General features: G+C 35.9%; 2 protein-coding genes across 16 annotated transcripts in view; both read right to left on the bottom strand.

Annotated features, from left to right (window-relative positions):
* The window catches only part of LOC129953701 (protein lap4), a 448,072-nt gene extending 437,387 nt beyond the window's left edge, over positions 1-10,685 (bottom strand). For all 15 annotated transcript variants that reach the window (XM_056067065.1, XM_056067064.1, XM_056067066.1 and 12 more), the window contains exon 1: positions 9,000-10,685. In XM_056067065.1, coding sequence (XP_055923040.1) covers positions 9,000-9,161 — 162 coding nt within the window. In that variant the 5' untranslated portion in view covers positions 9,162-10,685. The remainder of the gene's footprint in view (positions 1-8,999) is intronic.
* A 7,442-nt stretch (positions 10,686-18,127) lies between these two features.
* LOC129941532 (mannose-6-phosphate isomerase) lies at positions 18,128-19,828 on the bottom strand. The gene is made up of 3 exons (XM_056050203.1): positions 19,326-19,828; positions 18,956-19,253; positions 18,128-18,898 (listed from the first exon to the last, which is right to left on the bottom strand). The coding sequence occupies exons 1-3, from the start codon at positions 19,629-19,631 to the stop codon at positions 18,300-18,302; spliced, it is 1,203 nt and encodes a 400-aa protein (XP_055906178.1). The 5' UTR covers positions 19,632-19,828; the 3' UTR covers positions 18,128-18,299.
* Positions 19,829-24,418: the final 4,590 nt, after the last annotated feature.

Genomic DNA, 24,418 nt, shown 5'->3' with positions numbered 1-24,418 from the left:
CTTCAGTAATGATTAAAATAGGGTGTCTGCTGCAACTTGACAATTTTTAATTTATTTTGTGAACGCACCCTTTCGATAATTATAGAACTGCAAATGTAAATTTATTCACTAAGCCCAAAACCTTTTCATATTGGTAAAGTACGTGGGCAAGTTAAGTCTGCAAGAATGTTTTACACCAATTTTAGGCAAAACCAAGTATGCTGCAAAAGTTTGTTGTGTTATTTTGCCGTTTGAGTAAAATAACGGGTTGGTCGAAGTGTTGCAAATACATATATGTATCGGTCAGACGTCCGTATCAAACAATCCAAATCAGTCAATTCTGTGGTGTACTCAAGAATTGGGCATATCGCTAGGACCACATTATGTCGTGTTATGGAGTCTATTTTAAACACATACAAAAAAAGAGGCTGGGATGCGACCCACACTGATAACTTCCCATCCCGTCTGTCGATTTTTCTTGCTTAAAAGTTTGTCTATATGTACTCGTATCAATTTTTACCAAATTTGCGTACTATTTTTTGTAGATTTTATTTTTTATGAAAAAACGGACTGTTGGAATTTTATATAAAAATCACTTAATAACGAACACAATATTTTCTGTAAAATAAAATAAGTTTGAAGCCAATATTTTTTAGTTTTGAAAAGATATTTGAGTCGAAAATCAATTTTTGCCAACTTTTGTTAAATTTTTTTTAGGTATTTAATTTTTTGTACAAAAACTATCAATTCAATTTTTTTTTAAATTTTATTAAATGTTAACAACAATATTTTTTGAAAGATAAAAGTAGTTAAAAGCCAATATCTACAATTTTTGAAAAGATATTTGAGTCGAAAATCATTTTTTACCAACTTTTATAAATTTTTTGTAAGGTTTTTATTTTTTGTAAAAAAAACTGTCAATTCGATTTTTCCCTACATCTTTCAGAATGCTTAAAACAATATTTCTTATAAGATAAAATAAGTTTGAAGTCTAACTTTCAAGTTTTGGAAAAGATATTTGAATCCATATTCAATTTTTACCAACTTTTGTTAATTTTTGTTCGGTTTTTAATTTTTTATAAAAAAACTGTCAATTCGATTTTTCTCAAAATTTTATTAAATGTTGAAAACAATATTTTTTGAAAGATAAAAGTAAATTAAAGCCAATATCTCAAAGTTTTGAAAAGATATTTGAGTCGAAAATCAATTTTTACCAACTTTTATTAATTTTTGTTCGGTTTTTAATTTTTTATAAAAAAACTGTCAATTCGATTTTTCTCAAAATTTTATTAAATGTTGAAAACAATATTTTTTGAAAGATGAAAGTAAATTAAAGCCAATATCTCAAAGTTTTGAAAAGATATTTGAGTCGAAAATCAATTTTTACCAACTTTTATTAATTTTTTTTAGGTTTTTATTTTTTGTAAAAAAACTGTCAATTCGATTTTTCTCAAAATTTTACTGAATGTTGAAAACAATATTTCTTATAAGATAAAATAAGCTTGAAGCCTAAATTTTAAGTTTTCGAAAAGATATTTGAATCGATATTTAATTTTTACGAACTTTGAGTAATGTTTTCTTTAGATTTTTATTTTTTATAAAAAAAACTGTCAATTCGATTTTGCTCAAAATTTTATCAGATTTCAAAAACATTATTTTCCGTTGCTCAAAATTGTTTTGGAGATGAAATCATATGTAAGTCGTTAAATTTAGGAGGTGATAAATTTTTTTTTCAGTTTTTTTGATTTAGAAAAAAAACCGTTAGATAGATTTTTTTTTCAAAAAATATACTTCTTTGAGATCACGTTACAGTTTATTATATAAAATTTAATTCAAGTCTCTAGTGTTTTTGGTTCGTAAGATTCTGCATCTTTCTGCCTTATTATCTGTATAACAAAATTTATTTGAAGTCGATATCTCTTCTGGTTCTTGAGCAATGGACGACGAAAAAAACGTCGCGAACGTACGGACGTACAGACGTACGGACGTACGGACGGGAGAGAGGGGTTGGAAGGAGGTGTCGATGAACATTCGTTTTGAATTCCTGAATATTGCAATGACCATTCTCGTAGAACGGCTAAAAAACGAATTGACAGTACGAACGAAGTTGGGCTCGAGGGTACATGACCATTCCTAGAAGAGCGAGTATTACGGTTGAATTTTTTAAAGGGAGGAATGCAACTGGCTATTTCCCTAGAGCATAAACCGTTAAAATAACGGTAAAAGAGGGTAAGACCAGAAACTTTACGTAGATGTTAGAGCGACGTAAATGATGTTATGATGGTAATAAATATATATATATCACCAATCAACCTAAATGCTCTACGTTCAATATTGTCTAAGAGGCCTAAATAAGATGCAGGAGCACCAGCCCAGATATGGGAGTTATACTCAAGCTTTGGATGTATAAAAGTCTTGTAGATAACCGCCAGATCAGAGGGGGAGAAAAACTTCTTGCATCATTCTAGACAACCCAAACATCTTGATACAAATGGTTATTATGGTTTACATAATCGTCCAACTAAATAAGTCGTTCTCAGGACTGTCTTAGGGCACATTATGGCGTATTTTTCATTTGGATCTACATCCATTTAAAATCCAGCTCACACAACAACTAAAGCCAGCTGGCCTCTCACAACGTCGTAGTTAAGTCGAATGCGCGCTTGAACAACAGGCCAGGCGGTGGACGACAATTTTTCGAACAAAATTTTCTTCACCGACGAAGCACATTTCTAACTCGGTGATATGTTATTTAAAAAAAATTATTTAGGGTTCTGAGAATCCTCAAGTAATTGAAGAGAGGCCATTACATCCAAAAAAAAAGTCACTGTTTGGTGCGCTCTTTGGTCCGGAGGTATGATTGGATCTACTTCTACGAAAACGACGATGAAAAGACTGTTACGCTCACCGTCAATTCGAAGCGTTATGGTCATATGATAACCGACTTTTTTTGCCTCCTATTGAAAAATAAGACGGTGCCACATACACGCTCAAACAGAAAAAAATCAATGATCTTTTGATAACTATTGGTTCTTGCATTTTAGTTCACGTTTTTCAAAATTCATAGTATAAATTGTTTTAAAAATATTTGTCCACCCAACGGATCCGTTCATTACACCAAACATTTGTACTTTAGAGAGGACACTATGTTGAAAATAGAGCCTTCGAATTTCTTGTAGTATCGGACAAATAGCTATGAAGTGGTAAATATCGTAAGGCTCACTTCTGTTACAATAATTGTAAAGGAGAGGTAGATCTGATCGATGCGGTATATAATTCAAGTTCAATATTTCAACCCTTGCTCTGAAAATTGTACCTAGAGCTCTCGCAGAAAGTCTATTATTGAAATAATTCGTCACACTAGTATTTAAAGAGTGACTTAGATCCCTATAAATGTCTCTTGTTGACGATGATGATGCTCTATTTATATGTTGAAGATATATATTTTCAACAACTTTTGCGATAACATTCGAAAAGATATCTTGCTAATTATCTATGTTAAACTCAGTCAGTTCAAGAGAAACATTATGCAACCGGGCAAGTTGAGTCCACTCCTTAAATGGCGATGATTCTGTTCGCAGAAGAACCTTCATTATAGATGTGTGAAGATTCATCACACTTGCTAGAAAATCTGCATGCAATTTGAAATTTTTAACATAAATCGGTGCAGTTCCAGACTCAACATGAATTGCATAGGTTGGAGTCGAACTAGATTACCGAAATAATCTTTTTAAAAAAAAAGTCGTTGTATCAACTCAAGTTCTTTAAAATAGGTGTAACCAAAAACTTGGATATCGTAAGAGAAGCAAGTGTTAATAGTTGCTTGGAAAACTCGGTATTTAGATCCTAAGCTTATGTTTTTGTTTGAGGCCACACTATGTTGAGAGCTACTTTAGCTTCTTTACTCTTATGCTGAACATGTTTATTGAAGCTACCGTTAGCAGACAGACACCAACACTCCCAGATATTTGAATTCCTGTACTATTTCAATAGGTTGGTTGTTATGGAACCACCTTTCTTCTCTCAACCTTCTACAACTTTGTTTTCTCTGAGTTTATTTTAAGATACCAAATATTGCAGTACGTTTGGACCCTATTGATTTGTAGCTGGAGAGAAGATGGGTTATCCGCTTGCATAACCAAGTCATACCGTAAAGAAGTACTTTTATACAAATATCAGAGGCCATTTTGTAAATGAGAGCTTGTCGATTGACGGTATTAAATGCAGCTTTTAAGTCGATAAAGCAAGCATACATCTTCTTTTTCTTTTGGACAAATTTGTGCAAATAATGTAGTCAGAAATGGAAGGGACCAATGGTTGATATGCCGAATCCGAAAGGCTAATTTGAGAAAGCACTTTTCAATACAAGAATTGCTCTTGGAGAATTCGTCAATTCTTCGTCGTGAAAGAATTTAATTGGCACAGACAGGGATTGAACCCAAGACCCTTGCATGACAGTCCAAAGCACTAACGCTACGGGTACTACTACCGTTAAAAAACCCAAAAACCAGCTTGAAACATACTTAAGCGATTGATTGATTTTACCCAATTGATAAGTCTTTTGCATAGGATTCTAGCAAATACTTTTCTAATGGAATTTAATATTGAAATACCTCTGTAATTCTCAGGTAAGCTAGCATCACCTTTCTTAAATATTGAAAATATAACAGCTTTATTAAAGCTCATGGGAACCCAAGCGGAATCGTTCAAGTTGTTGTAAAAAGAAAGAAGATATTGCTTGTATTCTAAAGATGAGTTTTTAGAAACACCACGGGAATGCCATCAATTACTGGGGACTTATTGTTTTTCATATTAAAAAGAGCAAGTTTCAGTTCCATCAAGGACTATTTCAGAATCAAGCAAATCATTGGCTGTGTCTGGCAAGTGTGTCTGGTCAATAGTCGTCAAGTTATGGCTGCGATACCAACTAATATGTGTCAAAGAGTGCTCGGAAAATTACCTCAAAAGAATCGAAGCTTGCAACAATTCGCGTGGTGGTCATTTATATGATGTAGTGTTTCACACATAATGTCAGCTTTACCTTCGCTTTTAAAACCACAAAATGGATAACCCTGTAAGAGTAAAAAAACTGAAGAGTATTGTGTTGGATGCGATAAAAAAACCTTTGAAAAATCTGTACAAACAATATTCCTTATAAAAAGACTTTAATTTTCAGATCGTAATCTTTACCATACTAGTCCATCGAGCCCGGTTATAATCTTTTATTGGAATATTAATCAAGTTATAATGTCGTACAGCAAAGTTAATCAAATTCAACATTTGTTGATCGTAAATTCTCTTTCAGTCACCAGTCAACGTATTGAATCCCGCATCAAAGCTCTCTCTAAGAACTGGGATGAATACAAAGATAACCACAATTCGTTGGGTAGTCTAAAATCATCATTTTAAGCTGACCAGAAGACAGAATATGACGAGAAACCATACTTCAAAGAAAAGGCATACGTGGAATGTGAAGAAAAATATCTAGATTCAATGGAGCAAATGATGATCTTGTTAGAAGAAATCATGCCGAAACCTTCCATTGATGGCGCAGCATTATCAGATATCTCCATAGTTCGATCCCCATGCTCGGCGTCCACATCACATGTTCGCTTGCCAATAATGAATCTTCCTATGTTTAGTGGAGAGTTTTTGGATTGGGCTCCATTCAAAGACGCCTTCAAATCTCAGATAGGTGCCCATAAGTCTTTGACATGTGTTGAGAAATTACAATATTTAAAAACATGTCTCGCTGGTGGCAAAGCAGCTTCCCGTTTGCATAGGAACCCTCTCACAGCAGCTAACTTTAAGGTTGCACGGAATGACCTTTTAGAACACTACGACAACAAGCGACTCTTAGTTGACTCAGCTTTAGATTTACTCTTTTCCGAATCAGTAACTCAAGAAAGTGCAGAAGATCTTGATGGTTTACTGAACACAATAAATCAAGCAGTAGGTTCCTTAGAAGCTCTTGGTTCTGAAGTCCACCATTGGGATGAGATTCTAGTGTTTTTAGTTTCTCGTAAACTAGATTCTGCGTCCATAAAAGAATGGGAAAAGCATTTGGGATCATCATCAGAAACCTCTTCTTGGAAAGAATTTAAATTATTAATACAAACTCGCAATCGTTTTCTACAGGCTTTTGAACGAGTTAATCCCAAACAGCAAGACACAAGAAAGTCAGCAACAAGCAAAAATCAGTTTTCCAAAGCAAGATCACATCAAGTTGCTATGCGCAGCTCTTCTCAATCGTGTTCTCTGCGCAACGGGAATTATTTTTTATCAGCTTGTACAAGTTATTTATCAAAAACCTTTAAAGAACGTCATCAGTTTGTCACCCAAAAAAAACTCTGCTATAACTGTCTAGGTCCACACTCAATCAACAGCTGCTTTTCTCAGAAAAGGTGTAACATGTGCAGTGGTCGTCATCACACTTCTATTCACCCAGAAGGCAACAGATCTAATCATCAGTCGAACACCTCATCACAGAACATATCAACGATAGAAACAGTATCAACTACACCATCTTTTACTGCTGCATCTGTTATCGGGTATAGGAGCAGAAGCATCATCCTCACACAAGGCAAATGGAAAGGTTACCTTGGATATTCAATCATGTGTTAATGAATACACGAGTGTTTTTGAAGCTTAAATTTTACCCAAATTAACAAATTATCTTCCTTCCACAATGGTAGCTGTCAACAATTGGCCTCATCTCAAAGGCCTGCAACTTGCAGATCCTGAATATTATCAGTCCGGCCAAATAGATCTCCTCCTGGGAGTAGAAGTGTACAGCCAGATAATACAGAATGGACTTCGAAAAGGACCAATGGAGGCGGTGGCTTTTCATTGTCATATTGACTATGACCTCAATGACCTTGTGAAGCGATTTTGGATTCAAGAAGAAGTCTTTTGTTCACCTGAGAATCAACTAACTTCAGAAGGAAACCATTGCGAGGAGATTTTTAGGACTACCCAAACTCGAAATTCAGAAGGAAGATATATTGTCAGGCTTCCATTTAAGTCACAACCCACATCCTTTGGAGACTCAAGAACGCCAGCACTGAACATGATTTATAGGATGCAAAAACGTTTCACCAACAATTCATCGTTCTATGAAGACTACTCAGACTTTATCTACGAATATGAAAACTTGGGCCACTTGCGCCGAACATCTGAGCCTCCAAAATCAGCTAAACGAGTCTTTTATTTATTACATCATGGTGTTGTTCGTGAAATGAGTGCTACAACTAAGCTCCGAGTTGTTTTTAACGGATCTTTTAAGCCGCCACAAGGTTATTCACTTAACGAATTTCTTCACGAAGGCCCTAAGCTTCATGTTGATCTTCCTGATATCTTAACACGGGGCCGAATAAATAAATTTGCATTCTCATCAGACGTCACAAAAATGTTTAGACAAATTCAAGTTCATCCTGACGATTGGGATTGGACAAGTCCAGCTCCTTACCTCGCCAACAGAGTTCTCCGTCAACTTAAATCAGACGAAGGCCATCTTTATCCTGAAGCTAAGACAGTAAGTACTAAATTTCGCAAGAACATATGGAAAATATAACATAGTGGGTCTACTAGATTATTTTTAAATAAATAAATAAATTAGGTTGCACAACAGTCCGTTCAAAGCTAGGGCCTTATTTACAACTCTAAAAACACTCCTGCGTGCGAGTACTGTTGTCAGAGATGAAGGGGACCTACCGTTTCAAGCGGAATCTGAACGGCTAATTTGAGAAAGCACTTTTCATGACAAGAATTACTCTTGGAGAATTTGAGGCAGTACCCATGAGAGAAACTTAAGATTGCATAGGCAGGGATCGAACCCAAGACCTCGGCATGATAGTCCAACGCACTTTTATTTAAATTCATTTTTATTACTTGAATCTTAAACCTATCCTAAAGACAAAAATTCATAAAACTAGCGTAATTAACCATAAGTTACAACTAACTTACGGCACTAACCATCATACCACGGATACAACAAGGATCTAGATTGTATTTGCAGAATTTAAGAAGAAGATGCAATAGATAAACCGTTGTCTAGAGATGTATAAAACTCTCAACACACCATCTGTTAACAAACAAAGGCTACCAATAAAAGTGCCTAAAAGTGTCTAACTTGAATACTTACACCGTACGGATACTAGAGCCTAAATACTAATAATCCACTACAAACATTACATTTTTTTCTTTTTACATTTCATCCAAACGTTGACCATCATTTTATCTTTGACTCTCAAGTGCGTTGCGTCCTGGGTACACTCAAAGTACACATTCAAGCAGTTAAACAAATTTTAATTTTTTTTTTATTTTTAAACGACAAAATAACTGTATTTCCAAGTAGGTACCTACATCAAGTCGCTTATCTTCATCATAAAATTTATAATCAAACTGGATAATTGCTTATCCAAGACGCACACAACCATCAACAACAACAACTAAATGAAACGGGTTCCCCATGTTTGTTTGATTGCGCATATCAACGCGCTATGGAAACTAATTTTAAGCCAATTACCCGAATCACCTGCATGAGTTCAAAAAAAAGCAAAAAAAAAAAACATAAATGAAAAAGATTTGAATCCAAAAACAACAAAATTATGACTAGAAAAAGAAGAAGAAAGCCGGTTGATAGATAGAAATTATGAAGACGCGATTAGAATAATTATGAATTTGATTTTAATGCGAATTCCTTCCTTTCTTTGCTTTGGAGTTTGTTGGACTTACACCTGGTGGATCCTAGCAAAGGCAAATGAAATCCAATGGAAATAATGAGGAAAGTTAAAGATTCTACGGCTCCATAAAGCAGAGAACGATTTGATCATTTAAAAGAAGCTTCTTTAAGGTCTCCCAAATCTTTTGAACATATATTAAGATGTGACCGACGTAAAACGACAGTCTCTTATCTTAGAAACCGTCTTCGTCATCGTCATTGTTTTCTATCGAATATAAGGGTTTACCTTCCCCCGTCATAAAAATAAATAAAAATAAGAATAGGTTCACAGACTTACCTTGGGCAAATCGCGAATATGATTTGCATCCAAAAGCAACTCCTCGAGACTCCTTGAATAGCGTAAAATTTCTTCAGGCACTGTCGGCAGCGAACAATGCCGCTTATCGACAAACTCCACTTGGCGATTGCAGCCCTTAAATATTGGAATGCACTTAAACATTATATCCTGTTTTGTAATGCTTCCACAGCTTGTTTTCTTTTATATTCTATTATTTTGTTTATTTTATTTATTTCTAAATATTATTGGTATAAACTGATGAAACACTTTTGTAATAAAATTTAGATCCGTTTTTAATTATTCCGGCAAACATTGAATTAAAAACAAAAAGAAACAAAACACCACAACTTTTTTCTTCTCTCACTCGTTTTTACTTGGATTTTTGTTGTTGTTTTTTTGTTAATCTTTTATCTTTTTTTAATATATTTTCAATTTTTAAACAAAACTCAACATTTAAATATGTAATTTATATAAAATTAAACAAATAAAAATTACGAAATACTTCTTTTGCTTTTAAAAATAATGTTGACAGATGATGAAGCCAAAGAACACCACCACAAAACAGCCACTACACATAGCTTGCTCTCGCTCTTCCAATTCTAATCCGATTAGAACGTTGCACGCGTTGGAATGGAACAGATATATATATACACACAATACACAACACTACTCTGTGACTTGACTGGAGGAGAAGCGTTCAGCGAAAATGACAGTCGTCCAGCAGTCCACACGAATAAACGAGTTTTTCAATTTTATTTGTTACTTTTCACAGATATTTCGTAATTATTTGGCAATTTATTATGCTTTATGGGTGCTTTACACTTATGCCTTGAGTTTTAGCCATAAAAATGGCTACACAACGAGAGGAAAAACATATTTTCTATGTCATTTAGCGAGGTGAGTTAACAGGTGCACGAGAGAAAAATAAAACAAAATAAAAACCAAAATGGATTCTATCCGAGGAATTGATTTTTCTTGTGGCCTTCTGCTTCTACCTGTGGTGACTGAGAGCTATGCCTGAGACCGAAGGGGCATGGGGGGTTATTTGGGGGTTTCAGCCTTAGTGCTGTGTTGGATCGACGACGATGGATGAGGAACGGGGAGCCTCGTCTACATTTTCCAGTAGTGGCGCGGTGGGAAAGCAATAATTCCTAGGCATATGATTAGAATTTAGAACCGATATTCTTCCACGCTCCACGACAACGACGACGACGGCAAACGATTGACGATCCGATCACGAAAGCGGTAGCGGTAGCGGTGGCGGTGTCGGCGACGACTACGACTCCGACGACGATGATGAGAACGATGACACGCCCAAATTATGTGAATTTTTGTGTCTGTTTTTGTTTTTATAATTCTTTTTCTTGGATTCTGGAATTGTTGGTGGAGTTTGTTGTAGATTTGAGCAGGTTGAGGCTATAGCAGGGTTTTTCTTTTTCGAAATATTTTGATTTTGATTCTAGTCTGGTGGAGGCGCAGCAAACTGAATTCAAAGGAATGAACCGAAACGCGGCAATAGGATGATTTTAGTTTTCTAAATGAATAGACACATAGCTAAGTATTAAAAAACACTTTTATTTACTCAGGTATGTATAATTCTACATTGAAAAATAAATAAAACATAAAAAGCGATGGATTTATCGAATTTTTCATAAACTACGTGCAACTACACGAAACGACACGGTCAACTCAACTAAAGTTGGTTTTTTCGTGGTTCGTGGTTGATGCAGTGCAGTGATGGGCTAACAATTTTTTACGGCGAACGAATGGAATAAATGACGTTTCATTTTGTTCCAATAGCGTGTGAATGCGTTGATTGCCTTGGATGTACGTCAAACAAAACGTTAGCAGTGCTGCCAAGATTTTCCTATAGGGCACGTTTATAAAGCTGAAGATATTGAAACTTCGTTTAAGAACTCACTTTAGGTACGTTCTAATAATTAATAGGCTTTATACGTGTGACGTAACAGAAAACCGAGTTTTCGGAAAAATCGTTCACACTAAATTCTTACTCGTTTTCGATAGACTTTTGAACTTTCGCAACATCGAATTGCATAAGCAAACATCAGCTTATGTCAAAAACCCAACGAAAATGCACTTAAGTTTGTGAAATTACTGCATAGCCATAAAGCAATTTTGCTTACGTATCTGCATTTCAGATTTTACTTATGCGGCGAACGACTGGGATCGCTCTTGCTTAAGTTTGCTTAAGTTAACGAAACTGAGAAAATTTTAACGAAACGGAGCTAGACTCCATTATGTTAACTCGTATTGAGATTCTTTGTATTCGCACGTTTACTTATGCGCGTATATGCTAGCTTATGCCCTTTTATAGTTGGGCCTTTAGAGCTTCAATTTATTATTTTCGAAGTGCTTCCTGATGAATTGAAATTGATTTTAATATGTGAAAAGAGAGCTTAACAAACTAAGAAGGTTTTGTAAGACTTTTTTTTTCATTATCCAAAGCGTCTATCATCAGAAAAACGTTTTATTTGCAAATAATATAAATAATCTTTATGACTAATATTAATAAATACAGCCAACTTGTAAGTTTATTTAATAACACTGTTTCGTTGGAATTAAAACTGCAGTTTTGTTTGTTTTGAGCAAAATTCCATAATAAAAAAGTGAAATATTTGATTTGACAGTAGCCATCAGCTGTTTTGATTATATTTAATTGAACGCTGAATGTTTCAAGAGGTTTGTTTGTTCTGGTTCATCTTTGAGCTCCTACTAATTTTCAAAATGTTTTATAATAGCCTTTTCACACCAAACCCAAAACCGGGTTTTCGGCAAAATGTTTTCGAAAACCCAAAAATAGTTCACACCGAACATTTACACGTTTTCATTTGACATTTAAATTTGTTTAACACCGGCTGTCAAATTTTGTATTGATGAACAGCCGGTGTACCAAAATCGCACTCATCCAAAGCGATCACTGAAGCTGTTTTGATGGACTGCAAATTCTCCATGACTATCTCTTTGACTTCTTCTTTGAGGGCTCACCTGGTTTGTCCAATGCACTGAGGATTTTCTTGATGTTGGCAGGCTGTTCATCAAGTTGCGAAAGCCCACTGGAACAACGATTCCCACATCGTGGATAGTTTTGGCGCAAATTTTCCTAGCCCACTGCGACTTAGCCTCCACCAGAAATTTTCTGTCATCACAAATTAACTTATCGCCTTTCTCATACCTCTTAATAATTGTGATGTAACGGAGTTACCGGAAAGTCTTTCTCCAGGTAGTAAGCGAAAGCGTCGAACATATTTGTGGCAACGAGTTCGAAGACGCATCTCTTGGAAACGTCATTACGAACTATGAGCAAGTCTTCCTTGTCCTTGGGGTCGTCAGTAACCATGGTGAATTCCGGTGCCTCGCTTAACAAAGAGTTTTTAAAACTCTGGAGGATCATAAAAGAACCACCAGTGACGCAAATAGTCACCGGGGCTTTTATTTTCGACAAAGTTGGCAAATTTCCCGCAATTTTTTTTGTTGCCACGCAGCTCTCCCAAAATTTCCTTTTTGTTTTTTTTTCTTAAAATGTATAGGAAAACTTGAGTTTTCGATTTAGGTTTTCGACGAAAAGCGATATTTACGGGAAAACCGGGTTTTTGGTTTGGTGTTAAAAACCTATAAAACTTGTTGTTTACGAAAACTTTTGGCTTAAAGGCTTTCTACATCGAACAGAAAACATCGCGAGAAAATAGGATTTTGTCGAAAACCTATACCTCGTACTCGGTATATATTACCTACGGTACTCGTAGGTAATATTTTTTATCAATCATACAAAATAGTAAATAATTGTCCTTTTTCTTTTTAGAAAATGGAAGAAGAGATAAACAAAAAAGAACAAACCAAGGAAGTTATGGTCCATTCCCGACGAGGAACTCCTCCTGGAGTTATGGGCCGATATGGAGTCGGGATTGCGTGGTCCAAGAAGAAATCTCCACATTTACAAAGAAATGTCGGTAGCATTTGAGGGTGGGCTAGTGGAGCACACTCCCGACAAAGTGAAGGTGAAGCTGCACAACCTCACAACGAAATATAAGTAAGTGCATAACTACGTCCTACATACATAAATAATTTTACATCGGCCAGGATCTATATTTTACTTTCACTCGAAATAATATTGAAATTCATTGAAATTGGTTAGATTACAGCTTTATTTCGAATGAAAGTGAAACGTGTTGATGGTGGACGATAGAATATTTACATTCACTAATATAATTATTCTTTAATAGCCGCTATTCTTTTTTTTCAAAGGTATGCACTTTCTAAAGTTGGTATCGTGCATTTCTAGATTTTTCAGCTCATTGCACAATATGTCGAATGTTTCACGGCTCATTCTAAAATGGTGTTTAAAAAACTCATCATTGTTTTCTAAAAAGTGCTTGTACGTATCTGACATTGAGGTAGAAAGTTTGTTTTTATAATTTAAAGGTAAATGGTATTATCGAAGCTTACCTTTGTCCACATGCTTCTTTGGCGATGATGATTCTTAATTGCATCAATCATACTCTTATTTTTTTTCATTTTCAACATTTTCAAAATAAAACGCTGGCGTTTTCTGGTCATGGTAGAGACTTTAGGTAATGATATGAAGTTGAGCAGGAACTTCATGCTTTGTTCCATTTTCTTTGTATATATGGAAATCAAACCAATTTGGCGAGAATTCATTTTAATTCACTAATTATTCGAAAACCAATAAATTTTTAAATTAAAAATATACTATTTATACAAAATTTGACAATTAGTATCAAAATAATGGAAATGTTAAACGAAAACTTGTAAATACTCGGTGTGAACACTTTATGAGTTTTCGAAAACTTTTCGCCGAAAACCGGGTTTTCAGTTTGGTGTGGAAAGGCTATAATAGCCTACGAACAATGTATGTTAAAACTTGAATTTTCGACATAGTTTTTCAGCCAAAACCGACAATTTTGCCAAAACCGTGTTTTGGGTTTGGTTTGAAAGGCCTTGTATGCCTTGGGTATGTGTAGTTATTAAAATCAAAATAGCAGTATTCACATGAGCACGACCAACGAACGACGAATGAATTACAAAATGTGAGTTTATATACGTTTGAAGACATATTTCCACACAAATTCTTAACAAAACGATATCAATACAGTTTCTATTTGATTTATTACTTACTTACTTTTACTTTTCAATATCATATGTTAATAAATTTAAGAAAACAAATTTATCCGTCGAGAAGAAAATTGTAGTTGGTACCAACTGTCAAACTTTATTCGTGTTCCACATTGTTTTCATTAATTCGCGACGAATTAAAAACTCTCATGTAAAAGAAATGTCAAAATCGGCGAATATTTGTTCATTCATTGGTCGTTGGCTGTGCTCACATAAATAGTGCTTAAGAATGTTATTTGGGTTACCACAAGGCAGTCACTTAGGGCTATTTAATGTTCATTATTTGCATTGATAGTCAATGTTTTATGTCCGCCGATGATGTTAAATTATTCTCAGAAATTTCCTTAGTTTCGGATTGTTGCCTTCTGCAACAGGGTATTCTAAGTTTCTTGAATTGTTGTGAATGTAAACATAAACATGGTTCAAACTCATTCTTACAAATAAATTTTGCAAGCAAATATTTTGATGAATTACTTCTTACTTTCTGAACACAATAATGACAGCTGGTGGTGCTGTCAAAGTTAAAAAGTACAAAAACAACACACAGCGCTACAATGCATAGTTCAAGCCGAAGCGGAAGCTGGGTGAACTTTTACTTTTGAGTTCATGCTGGATCAGATATTTGACATTTGTATGGTTTATAAGGATAGTTGAGGAAGCCAGTTGAAAACTTTTGACTTAATACTATGAGGATTCAATTCTTGTCACACGTTTAGGTGGTTAAAATTGAAACTACCAAAGGTCTTGGAGCTATTTTAAATATGAAACTTGGTTTTAAAGATCATGGTTTTTTAAAGCGAAATTCTAATGTATTTAAGGCTAGGTGCGCAAATGCTAACTTTTTTCGAAACCAAATAGTTCGATCGTTAGTTGCCCAAACATTGCGCACATAAGCAACTCCGAAAGTAATCAACGAAATAAACCAATACACAAGAAGTATTTATTCACTTTGATTTAATTTTTTTCTCTCTTGCACTTACAGAAAATTATTGATAAAATAAGTTGAATTTCCGCGCAGTTACCTTTAATTCCTTGTAACACAAACTAAGAAATTTGTTCGAGGTGATCGTCTAGTTTGTGTCAAAACACAAACTAAAAAGTTACTCGAATCTCTTATAAGTCTATAGTGCTGTGTTTAGAAACCAAACAGTTTCGAAACAAAAAGTTGCATGTGAGCGCCTAGCCTAAGGGTGCATGTGCTATAAGGACACTATTTATGTTTTTGGTTTGGCACTTTTTAGAATATTGTAACGTAGTTTGGTCGCATTCATATGAGAGCAGTATATCTTGAAAATTGAAAAGATATTGTTTTATGTTTCATCAACATTTCCAACAAAATAATTCTTCGAATACCCTGAAAACATTAATTAAATAATTGGAATGACAGTAATGACAGTTCACTAAGCTCTAGAGTCAAACGTTAAAAATTATTCACATGAAAATTGAAGACAAAGTCTTTTTGATGACAATTAAAAACAAAATTTTTCCCATCAGTAATTTTTTTCAAAATTGAGCTATTATTAAAACAAATTGCATCTTTTAAGGTTTATAATAGGTTTAATAAATCAATTTATTTTTGATCTAAATCTGTCAAAGCAGAAATTTCCCGTTTTTCATTACATGGGGCAGATCTTGCTGATCTTGATTTTCGGGAGATGAATTAGTTCCAATCGTGTTCCATGCGCCATAAAAAAATCAATTTATGACAGAAAATTGAATTTACCCATAATTTATTCTGTTACGTTCAGGATTTTTAGGCGCGTTCAGACAACTAATAAAGACACCTTTAGACTTTGCCAAACCACTGCGATCACGATTTTAAAATAGATGATCCTATGGATTAACAGAAGACATCCATTCGAACTTAGAATTATATTGCTCCCGCAGTCATCAAATTGTGAGATGTTGAAGGTCCTCAAATCTTATGATCACCCTTTTGTGTATTAAAATTGCACCTATGTATTAATTTTCGTTGACAGACTGACTTAAATATTCTTAGAGTGACAGCAAATGTTTCTTTTTCACATAAATTGAAGTCCTGCCAAATATATTAAACTGATTTAATACCGTGTTTCCGCCTACCCGACCTTGACGAAGTGAAGATAGCTATATCTAAACTTAAGTCAAACAAAGCTGCTGGAGCTGACGGCATCGCTGCCGAACTATTCAAAGCAGCAGGCAATGACTGGAGCATGTACCAACTCATCTGCAAAATATGGTCGGAAGAAAGCATGCCCGATGAATGGAATCTCAGCATAGTATGCACGATACATAAGAAAGGAGACTTTCTAACTTGCGCCAAGTACAGGCATCAGTCTGCTTAACATTGCATATAAGATCCTTTCTGCCGTACTATGTGAACGTCTGAAGCCATTCGTCAACAACCTCATAGGCCCTTATCAGTGTGGCTTCAGTCCAGGAAAATCCACTATCGACCAAATATTCACACTACGGCAGATCTTGGAAAAAACCCAGGAGCTTCAAATCGATACCTACCATCTCCTTATCGATTTTAAAGCCGCGTATGACAGCATCTATAGGGAAGAGCAATGTCTAGTTTTGGCATCGCTGTCAAACTTATCCGTTTGTGCAGAATGACGATGGAGAATGCACGCTGCTTTATCAAGGTCGGAAAAGATCTTACCGATGCATTTGATGTCAAAAAAGGCTTTAGACAAAACGATGAACTGTCATGCGACTTCTTCAACATCGTTCTGGAAAGAATTGTGCAAAACTCAACCGTCAACACTAGGGGCACAATCTTCCAAAGGTCCATCCAATTACTCGGATACGCAGATGATATTGACATAATTGGAAGATCAAAGCGTGATATCAGTGGAGCGTTTTTAAGTATTGCGACGGAAGCCAAGAAGATGGATTTAGTGGTCAATAAGGGCAAGAGCAAGTATATGCTGTCATCAAATAGGACATTGAACGACCATGTTTTGGACAAAACATCACTTAGGGCAGCTATAAGATTGAGATTTTTAAGGACTTTGTCTACCTAGGCACCGCTATTAATGCAGACAACGACACCAGCGCTGAAATCAAACGAAGAATATCTCTTGTAAATCGTTACTTCTTTGGACTTAGGAGGCAATTGAGAAGTAAAGTCCTCTCTCGAGCATCTAAAATCACCACCTATATGGTTCTCATTTATGGCACACTGAGGCCTGGAACCTGTCAAAGAAAGTTGAGAACGTCTTAGGATGTTTCGAGAGATAAATTCTTCGGGTGATTTACGGTTCCGTACGCATAGATGGAGAATGGAGGAGAAAATATAATGACGAATTGTACAGCGACACTGAACTTGTTAGTAGAATTAAAGTCGAACGGCTTAAATGGCTGGGTCATGTAAAGCGAATGGACATCAACGCTCCAGCCCGGAAGGTCTTCGAATCCAATCCCGAGGGAATTAAAAAATATTACAAGTATGCAATTTGCTCGAGACCATAGTAACAAGGATGAAACGTCTTTTGATACGGTTACTTTCATAGACGAAAGTAAATTCAACCTTCATGGATGGGAAGGCATACGTTTGGAGAGGCGCTTAAAGGCACGGAGGAGGTCACGTTATAGTTTGGGGTTCTATGTTTTTTTCAGGTATCTATAACCTTTTTTTTTATCAAAGGAAGCATGGACAAAAATATGTTTTGAGATATTTTGAAACGGAATTTAATACAAACTGTAGAAAAGTTAGGCATAAGGCATAATTTCTGACTTTGAAACACAAATCTGGAATTGTTAAGTCTTTTTTGAATTGGAACAGCCCTCATGTTATGCAACCACCCGCTCTATTCAGATCTGAATGTAGTTAAATATTTGTGGGCAAAACTTGAGTGTGAAATAAAGAAACATCAAATGAATACAAATCATTCGAAGCTTGCATTTAAACCTACAAATATAGTCTTTTCACATGACCGATTTTAATAGGATCTTATCTAACTTTTTAATAAAATATTTAAAAATTCTTCGACTCGACTTAAATGTTTTCCTTAAAATGCGTGTAGTAGCAAATTTATTAAACGTTTCAATAAAAATAAGTAGTTAACAAATTTTGAGTATTTTGTTGTTATTGTAAATCATACACAACAGTTTACCGGTATAAAATGCTGTTAAAAGCAAATTCATGAATTTTGTGTATAAGTGTTACAAATAACTGTTATATTTTGCAATATAGCCTTGAAAATTATCAGCTTTGCCTTCTTTAACTTTCAAAGTTAAGTTCTCGCCAATATTTCCGGGAATGAAAATAATCGATCCTCGTTGAACATTCAATTCCTTGCCATCGCTGAAAACAAGTTGCCTCTCGCCGTTCAAAACCAACATTATACCACCGTACTTATCCAACTTAAGGTTATATTCCTTCAATGAACTGGGAATACTTAGCTTGTCGACTGCAAAATCTTTGATGGGAGGAGCGAATCTTTCGAGGCATTCATCAATTTGGGTCGGTTTGAATAACTTCATCTCTGGGGGTGTACCTTCAAAGTTAAGCATCTCGATGAGACAAGCAACATCCTTGTACTTTGGAGTCAGTCCGGCACGGACTACATTGTCTGAACACGACATGCACTCAACGCAGTCTCCCTCGAGATAGGCGTGAATTTCATTGGCAGCTAGGAATATAGCTTCTCCCGGTTGAAGACGAATGAGATTAACAAAAAATAATGCAAGGATTCCCGAGTCACCGGGGAAGTCTCTTTTGATCTTGTTGAAACTCTCCAGAAGCCCCATTTCCTGCAGAACTAAAAGTATCATCAGTTTTTGTTTTAGTTAAATCACACACGAAGTCATGAGCCTACCTGAAGTGTACTTCGTTGCAATTGCGTCTATGCATGCATTTGTAAGATTTTCAGGCGAAGTCATTAACTTTTCAAAGCAGGTTCGTAACCCTTTTGCTCCGGTAGAAAGCAGCTTCACATTTTCAGAGCCCAGAAGTTCTGAAAGGGGAGGTAGTCTTGTACATATTTTCTCAATTTCTTCGTTGGTTCGGAAGCCGCAAAGAGCATCGAATGGAGTTAGTGCAATGGCAATCTCAGGTTTGTGGTTAGGATCTCTGTAGACATCAGGTCGCTCAGCATTTAATCTCTCGGCGTTTTTCTGTTTCCAAAAAGCAATAATTATGAATTTCATTTATGTACACAGAAAAGATTAAAATTAATATAATCTCACCTTATCGGGATGAACTTGAATACTCAATGCCTTCCGTATACTCAGAACCTTAAAGAGAAATGGAAGTTTGTCCAGATCACCAATAAGCCCGTTGCCATTATTGTCGGCAATGAATTTACCAAGTTCTACTTGGCTGGATTTAATGACTGAAGGTCCACTGGGATGGTCACCCATCCAGAGTTCAGAATATGGAGTTTTTTCATCGGCTTTAAATTCTGAAGAATTCAAAGCGGCTAATTTTGCCGCTTCTGATTGGGTTCCTAGCTTACCCCAATCGTAGTTGTTTACTTTGCCCACTAATTCCATAACTTTGCTTTAACTTTTAACTCTAGTAGGTTGTGTAATTAGAAATAGTAAAATACGTAGGTTACCGGCCCAAGGTCAAATCTCCAAATAAAAATAAAACGTGAGAAGAAAATGCCTGCTGTTATCTCATTATTATTCTTATTTTCTATCAATTATCAAAGTTCAAGCCAATTGATAAGAAAAATAACACAATTCTTTTTAATTTATGACAGTTGACATTTAAGGCCTGTTTGTGTGACTGAGAAACCGAAAAAGTTACGCTGTCATGTTATGAACCACATAAAATTAGGAACTATTCACAAGAGGCACGTTTAAAAATAGAAACAAGAAAAGATAGAAGCAAAACATTAAATGAATATAAAATTAATCTTTATTTCTCTTGATCATTGTATGAGGCGAAAACGGATGGAAAGATTTCTCTCATTATTTGTTTCTTGTGTTTATTTTTGTCCGAAAAAGGTTCTAAGTAAAATAAAACAACTAAGAAAGTTGAACGAAACATTAAAACCATTAATGTCCGATTTCATAAACAAACACTAAAGCAGTATTCACATAAGCACGACCAACGAACGACAAATGAATTACAATATGTAAGTTTATATACGTTTGAAGGCATATTAAGACACAAATTCTTAACAAAACGATGGCAATATAAGTTCCATTTCATTTACTATGCATACTTTTACTTTTCAATATCATATATTAATAAATTTAAGAAAACAAATTTATTAGTCGCAAAAAAATTGTAGTTGATACGAACTGTCAAACTTTATTCGCGTTCCACATTATCCACACTCCCAACGCATAAAATAATCGCGAGTGAAACTTCATTCGCGACGAATTAAAAACTCTCATGTGAAAGAAATGTCAAAATCGACGAATATTTGTTCATTCGTTGGTCGTGCTCATGTGCTTTAAATTTGTTCAGTTTTACCAAGCTTAAAATGGGAAATTTCAGTAATATTTTTTGTTAAAAAAGAGTTCTCTTCACAACCCTGTTAAAGAAAAGGCCCTTTTTTCTTTCTTTTAAGCGAATTGTGTGAGAAAAAATGGGCATTATATATTGAAACAAATGATGTATGGTGGGTTACTTTTAGTACGATGCGGCAAACAGTTGATTTTGAGATATTAAAACATATCTCCGACGCAGATTTGGAAAGATCCTGTGGCATAAAATCGTTAAGTAATAAACACTTGTTTTACTGCATTGACCACAGATGCTTTGGAAAGTCGGAACCTCATTTTGAAGTCAATATCATCATAGTCTAAAAATGTTGTTCCTCTTCGTCAGATGAAGATGACTATCTAATATTCTAATTAAAATCATACAAATTATATTATAAATAGTAGTGCAATGTTGAATTTGTTTACCTATTCATTCTGCATCTCCAAATATTGGGATTACAAATTTTACAAAACAAAACATAAGCTGTCAATCTGTCATATTTATTTTTTAATGACACTTTTAAAATTTAATAAGCCAAAAATGGGCATTTAGTTTAAAAATCTGTTTAAGAGCTTACTTACTTAAGGTGGCAGTCCTTTGTGAACTAGGGCCTTACCCAACAAACTTCTCCATCTAGCTCGGTCCTTAGCTAGATATCTCCAGTTTCGCGCTCCAAGAAGGGTGAGGTCACTTTCCACTTGATCCACGATCTTCCTCTACTGCGCTGTCCTGTGGGTGTGGATTCGAAGACTTTCCGGGCCGGATCATTGGTTTCCATGCGCTCTACGTGACCCAGCCATCTTAGTCGTTGGACTGTTACCCTTCTGCCTAAGTCTACGTCGCTGTAGAGTCCGTACAGCTCGTCGTTCCATCTTCTCCTACACTCCCCTTTGATGTATACGGGACCGTAGATCACTAGAAGAACTTTTCTTTCGAAGCGACCCAAGGTGCTTTCATCCACTTTTGTCATAGTCCATGCTTCTGCACCGTATAGCAGGGCGGGGATGATAAGGGTCTTATATAGCAACACTTTGGTCTCTCGAGAGAGGACTTTACCACTTACCACTTTCTTAGTCCAAAGAAACAGCGGTTAGCAAGAGTTATTCTGCGTTTGATCTCAGCGCTGGTGTTGTTTTCTGCGTTTACAGCGGAGCCTAGGTAGACGAATCCTTGACTACCTCAAAGTTACGTCTGTCTATGGTGACGTTTTGACCAAGACGTCGATGTTGTAGATCCTTTCTGATCGACAGCATGTACTTTGTTTTGACCTCATTAACCGTTGAACCCATTTTTTCCGCCTCTGCCTCAATACTCACAAAAGCCCTATTGACATCATGCTGAGTTCTTCCGATTATGTCAATGTCATCAGCATATGCTATTAATTGGACATTTATGGAGCAGCGTGAATTCTAAATGGTCATTCTGCACAAACGGACGAGTTTGGCAGAGATGCCAAAACTAGACATGGCTCTATACAGCTCGTCCCTGTAGTTGCTGTCATACGCGGATTTGAAAGCGATGAAAAGATAGTGGGTGACGATTTGGTGTTCTTGGGTTTTTTCCAGGATCTGCCGTAATGTGAATATTTGATTAACTGTGGACTTTCCTGGTCTAAAACCACACTGATAAGGACCTACCATTTTGTTGACGATGGGCTTTAGACGTTCACATATTACGGCAGAGAAAATTTTATAGGCGATGTTAAGTAGACTGATTCCTCTATAGTTGGTGCAGTTTAACCAACTTATCTCCAGCTGCTTTAAAGAGCTCGGCATTCAAGACATCCGCTAGAGCGGCTTTATTAGACTTCAGCTTAGATATGGCAATTTTTAAGTCAGGAGGACGGGATTGTTGGCTTTCGTCGTCTATGTTGAATGGATCATCCTGCCTGACAGAGGAATTGGGTTCGTCGTCGCAGTTGTACAGTCTGCAGAAGTGGCTCTTCCATATCCTCAGCATTGACTGCGGTTCCACTATGACGTTATCACTTTCGTCTTTGCAGGCTTCGGTTCTAGGTTTATGTACCTGTGAATTTTGTTTCACCCGTTCATAAAACTTTCGAACTTCATTTCTGCTTTTAAACTTCTCAACATCTTCGACCGCACGCTTCTCATGCCCTCTCTTTTTCCTTCTGAGGCTCATGAGTAGCTCTCGTCCTTTAATGCAGCGCCGCTTTGAGTTCATGTTGTTTGGCTGCATTTGCCTGCCGACATTCCTTATCAAACCATTGGTTCCTTGTTGGTGGCTGTTTGAAACCCAGCACATCAGTGGCGGCTTCTCTGATTGCATCTTGGCAATGTTGCCACTGGTTTTCGATACATTGTGATGGCGGCAGAGAACTTCCAGAGAGGTTACTTGTAATTCGGTCGGAAAAGGACAAAATTTGCATTTTGCATCTCTAAAACAAGAACATTTTGTAAAACAATATTGTGCAAACGAATTGCAGTATTGTTGCTACAAAATGTCAAATTCTGTTCGCGTTCCACTTACCATCCACATTGCCACGAATAAATTGTTCGCACTCAAATAAACCTCAAAATTACACCACTCTTGTTTTTTTTGTGTGTGAAAGATTCTGGCTGAGGAAAATATGGAGAAAAGAGTAATTATGAATTAGCAATTCGTCGCTGAAATAAAGCTCATGTGAAAGAAAAGTCAAAATATGCGAACATCCATAGTTCACAGTTCGTAGTTTGTAGCTCATGTGCAAGATGCTTTAGGGGCCAGTTATAGCTATCATCGAAATCAATCCCTTAAAATGTTTGAAAGGACATTCGACTGTTTGATTGAGAATCACTCCAAGAGGTTTTTTGCTAAATATGCGTTTTTCTGAACGGTTGATTCTTTTTTGTCCAAAAGTAAAACAAATCAATCAACTGATCTGTGTTCCGATTTCACACAATTCCAAGGAAAGATTTATGTCAGAGTTGTTTCAATTTGATTCTATAGGTACTATCAATTTATGGAAGATTTAAACATTTTGGCTCGCTCCTCTCAAACGATTTGATAAAATTTTTAAGTCGTTCTTAGCAATTTATACTAAGCTTAACAATTTGCTAAACTTAAAATCACGGAATGCCTACTTTTACTTTAATGGCTGAATCACAAACACGCTTTAGCTTCGGCTTCGTCTGCATTACGGTGGGCCTGCTTATAGGTTGCTTTGAATGACATTTCTGTTATTACATCCTTTAAAAAAACAAATATTTTGTTTGTTTACATTTTTTTACAGCTGTTGTGCTGTCAGACAAATCAAATGTTCAGCAAATTTGAACTAGAGCTTCCGTTTTGAGTCACAATACGTAACATTAAGTTATTTTCTTACGATTGTCAAATGAAACGTGAGGTCGAAGCTCCATTGTGATAGCATGCATTGAATTCTTATGGCTGAACTTGTAAACGTCAGACGAAGTCGAAGCTGATGCGTGTTTGCGATTCAGCTATAAGCAATTTTCTAAATGAATTTGATATCTATACAATTATATTTCAAAATCAAATGGTGTGGCGCAACAGCCCGTTGTGAACCAGGGCCTAGTGACTTACAACTCTCAACCATTCCTGTGTGCGAGTACTGTTGTCAGGAATGGAAGGGACCTACAATTTTAGGCCGAATCCGAACGGCTAATTTGAGAAAGCACTTTTTCATGACAAGAATTACTCTTGAAGGAATTGTCAATTCCTCGCAAGAGGCAGTACCCGCGAAAATTATTTTTTTTAAATTAAGGTGGCACAGGCAGGGATTGAACCCAAGACCCCTTGCATGACAGTCCAACGCACTAACCATCATGCCACGGGTACTACTACTACAATTATATTTATAGGTTCGTTTAAACGTATTTTC

Source organism: Eupeodes corollae, chromosome 1 (assembly GCF_945859685.1).
Source record: "Eupeodes corollae chromosome 1, idEupCoro1.1, whole genome shotgun sequence".
In the NCBI taxonomy this organism is placed as follows: domain Eukaryota; kingdom Metazoa; phylum Arthropoda; class Insecta; order Diptera; family Syrphidae; genus Eupeodes; species Eupeodes corollae.
Note: the sequence above shows the minus strand (reverse complement) of the source record. Positions and strands in the feature narration are given on the sequence as shown.

Bases quoted from the DNA above. Each gene is read 5' to 3' on its own strand.
- LOC129941532 (XM_056050203.1), bottom strand. From the start codon at position 19,631: ATGGAATTAGTGGGCAAAGTAAACAACTACGATTGGGGTAAGCTAGGA. The intron at 19,254-19,325 runs GTGAGATTATAT...TTTTGGAAACAG, and splicing joins TTCAAGTTCATCCCGATAAG to AAAAACGCCGAGAGATTAAA. The intron at 18,899-18,955 runs GTAGGCTCATGA...TGATACTTTTAG, and splicing joins TGCAACGAAGTACACTTCAG to TTCTGCAGGAAATGGGGCTT.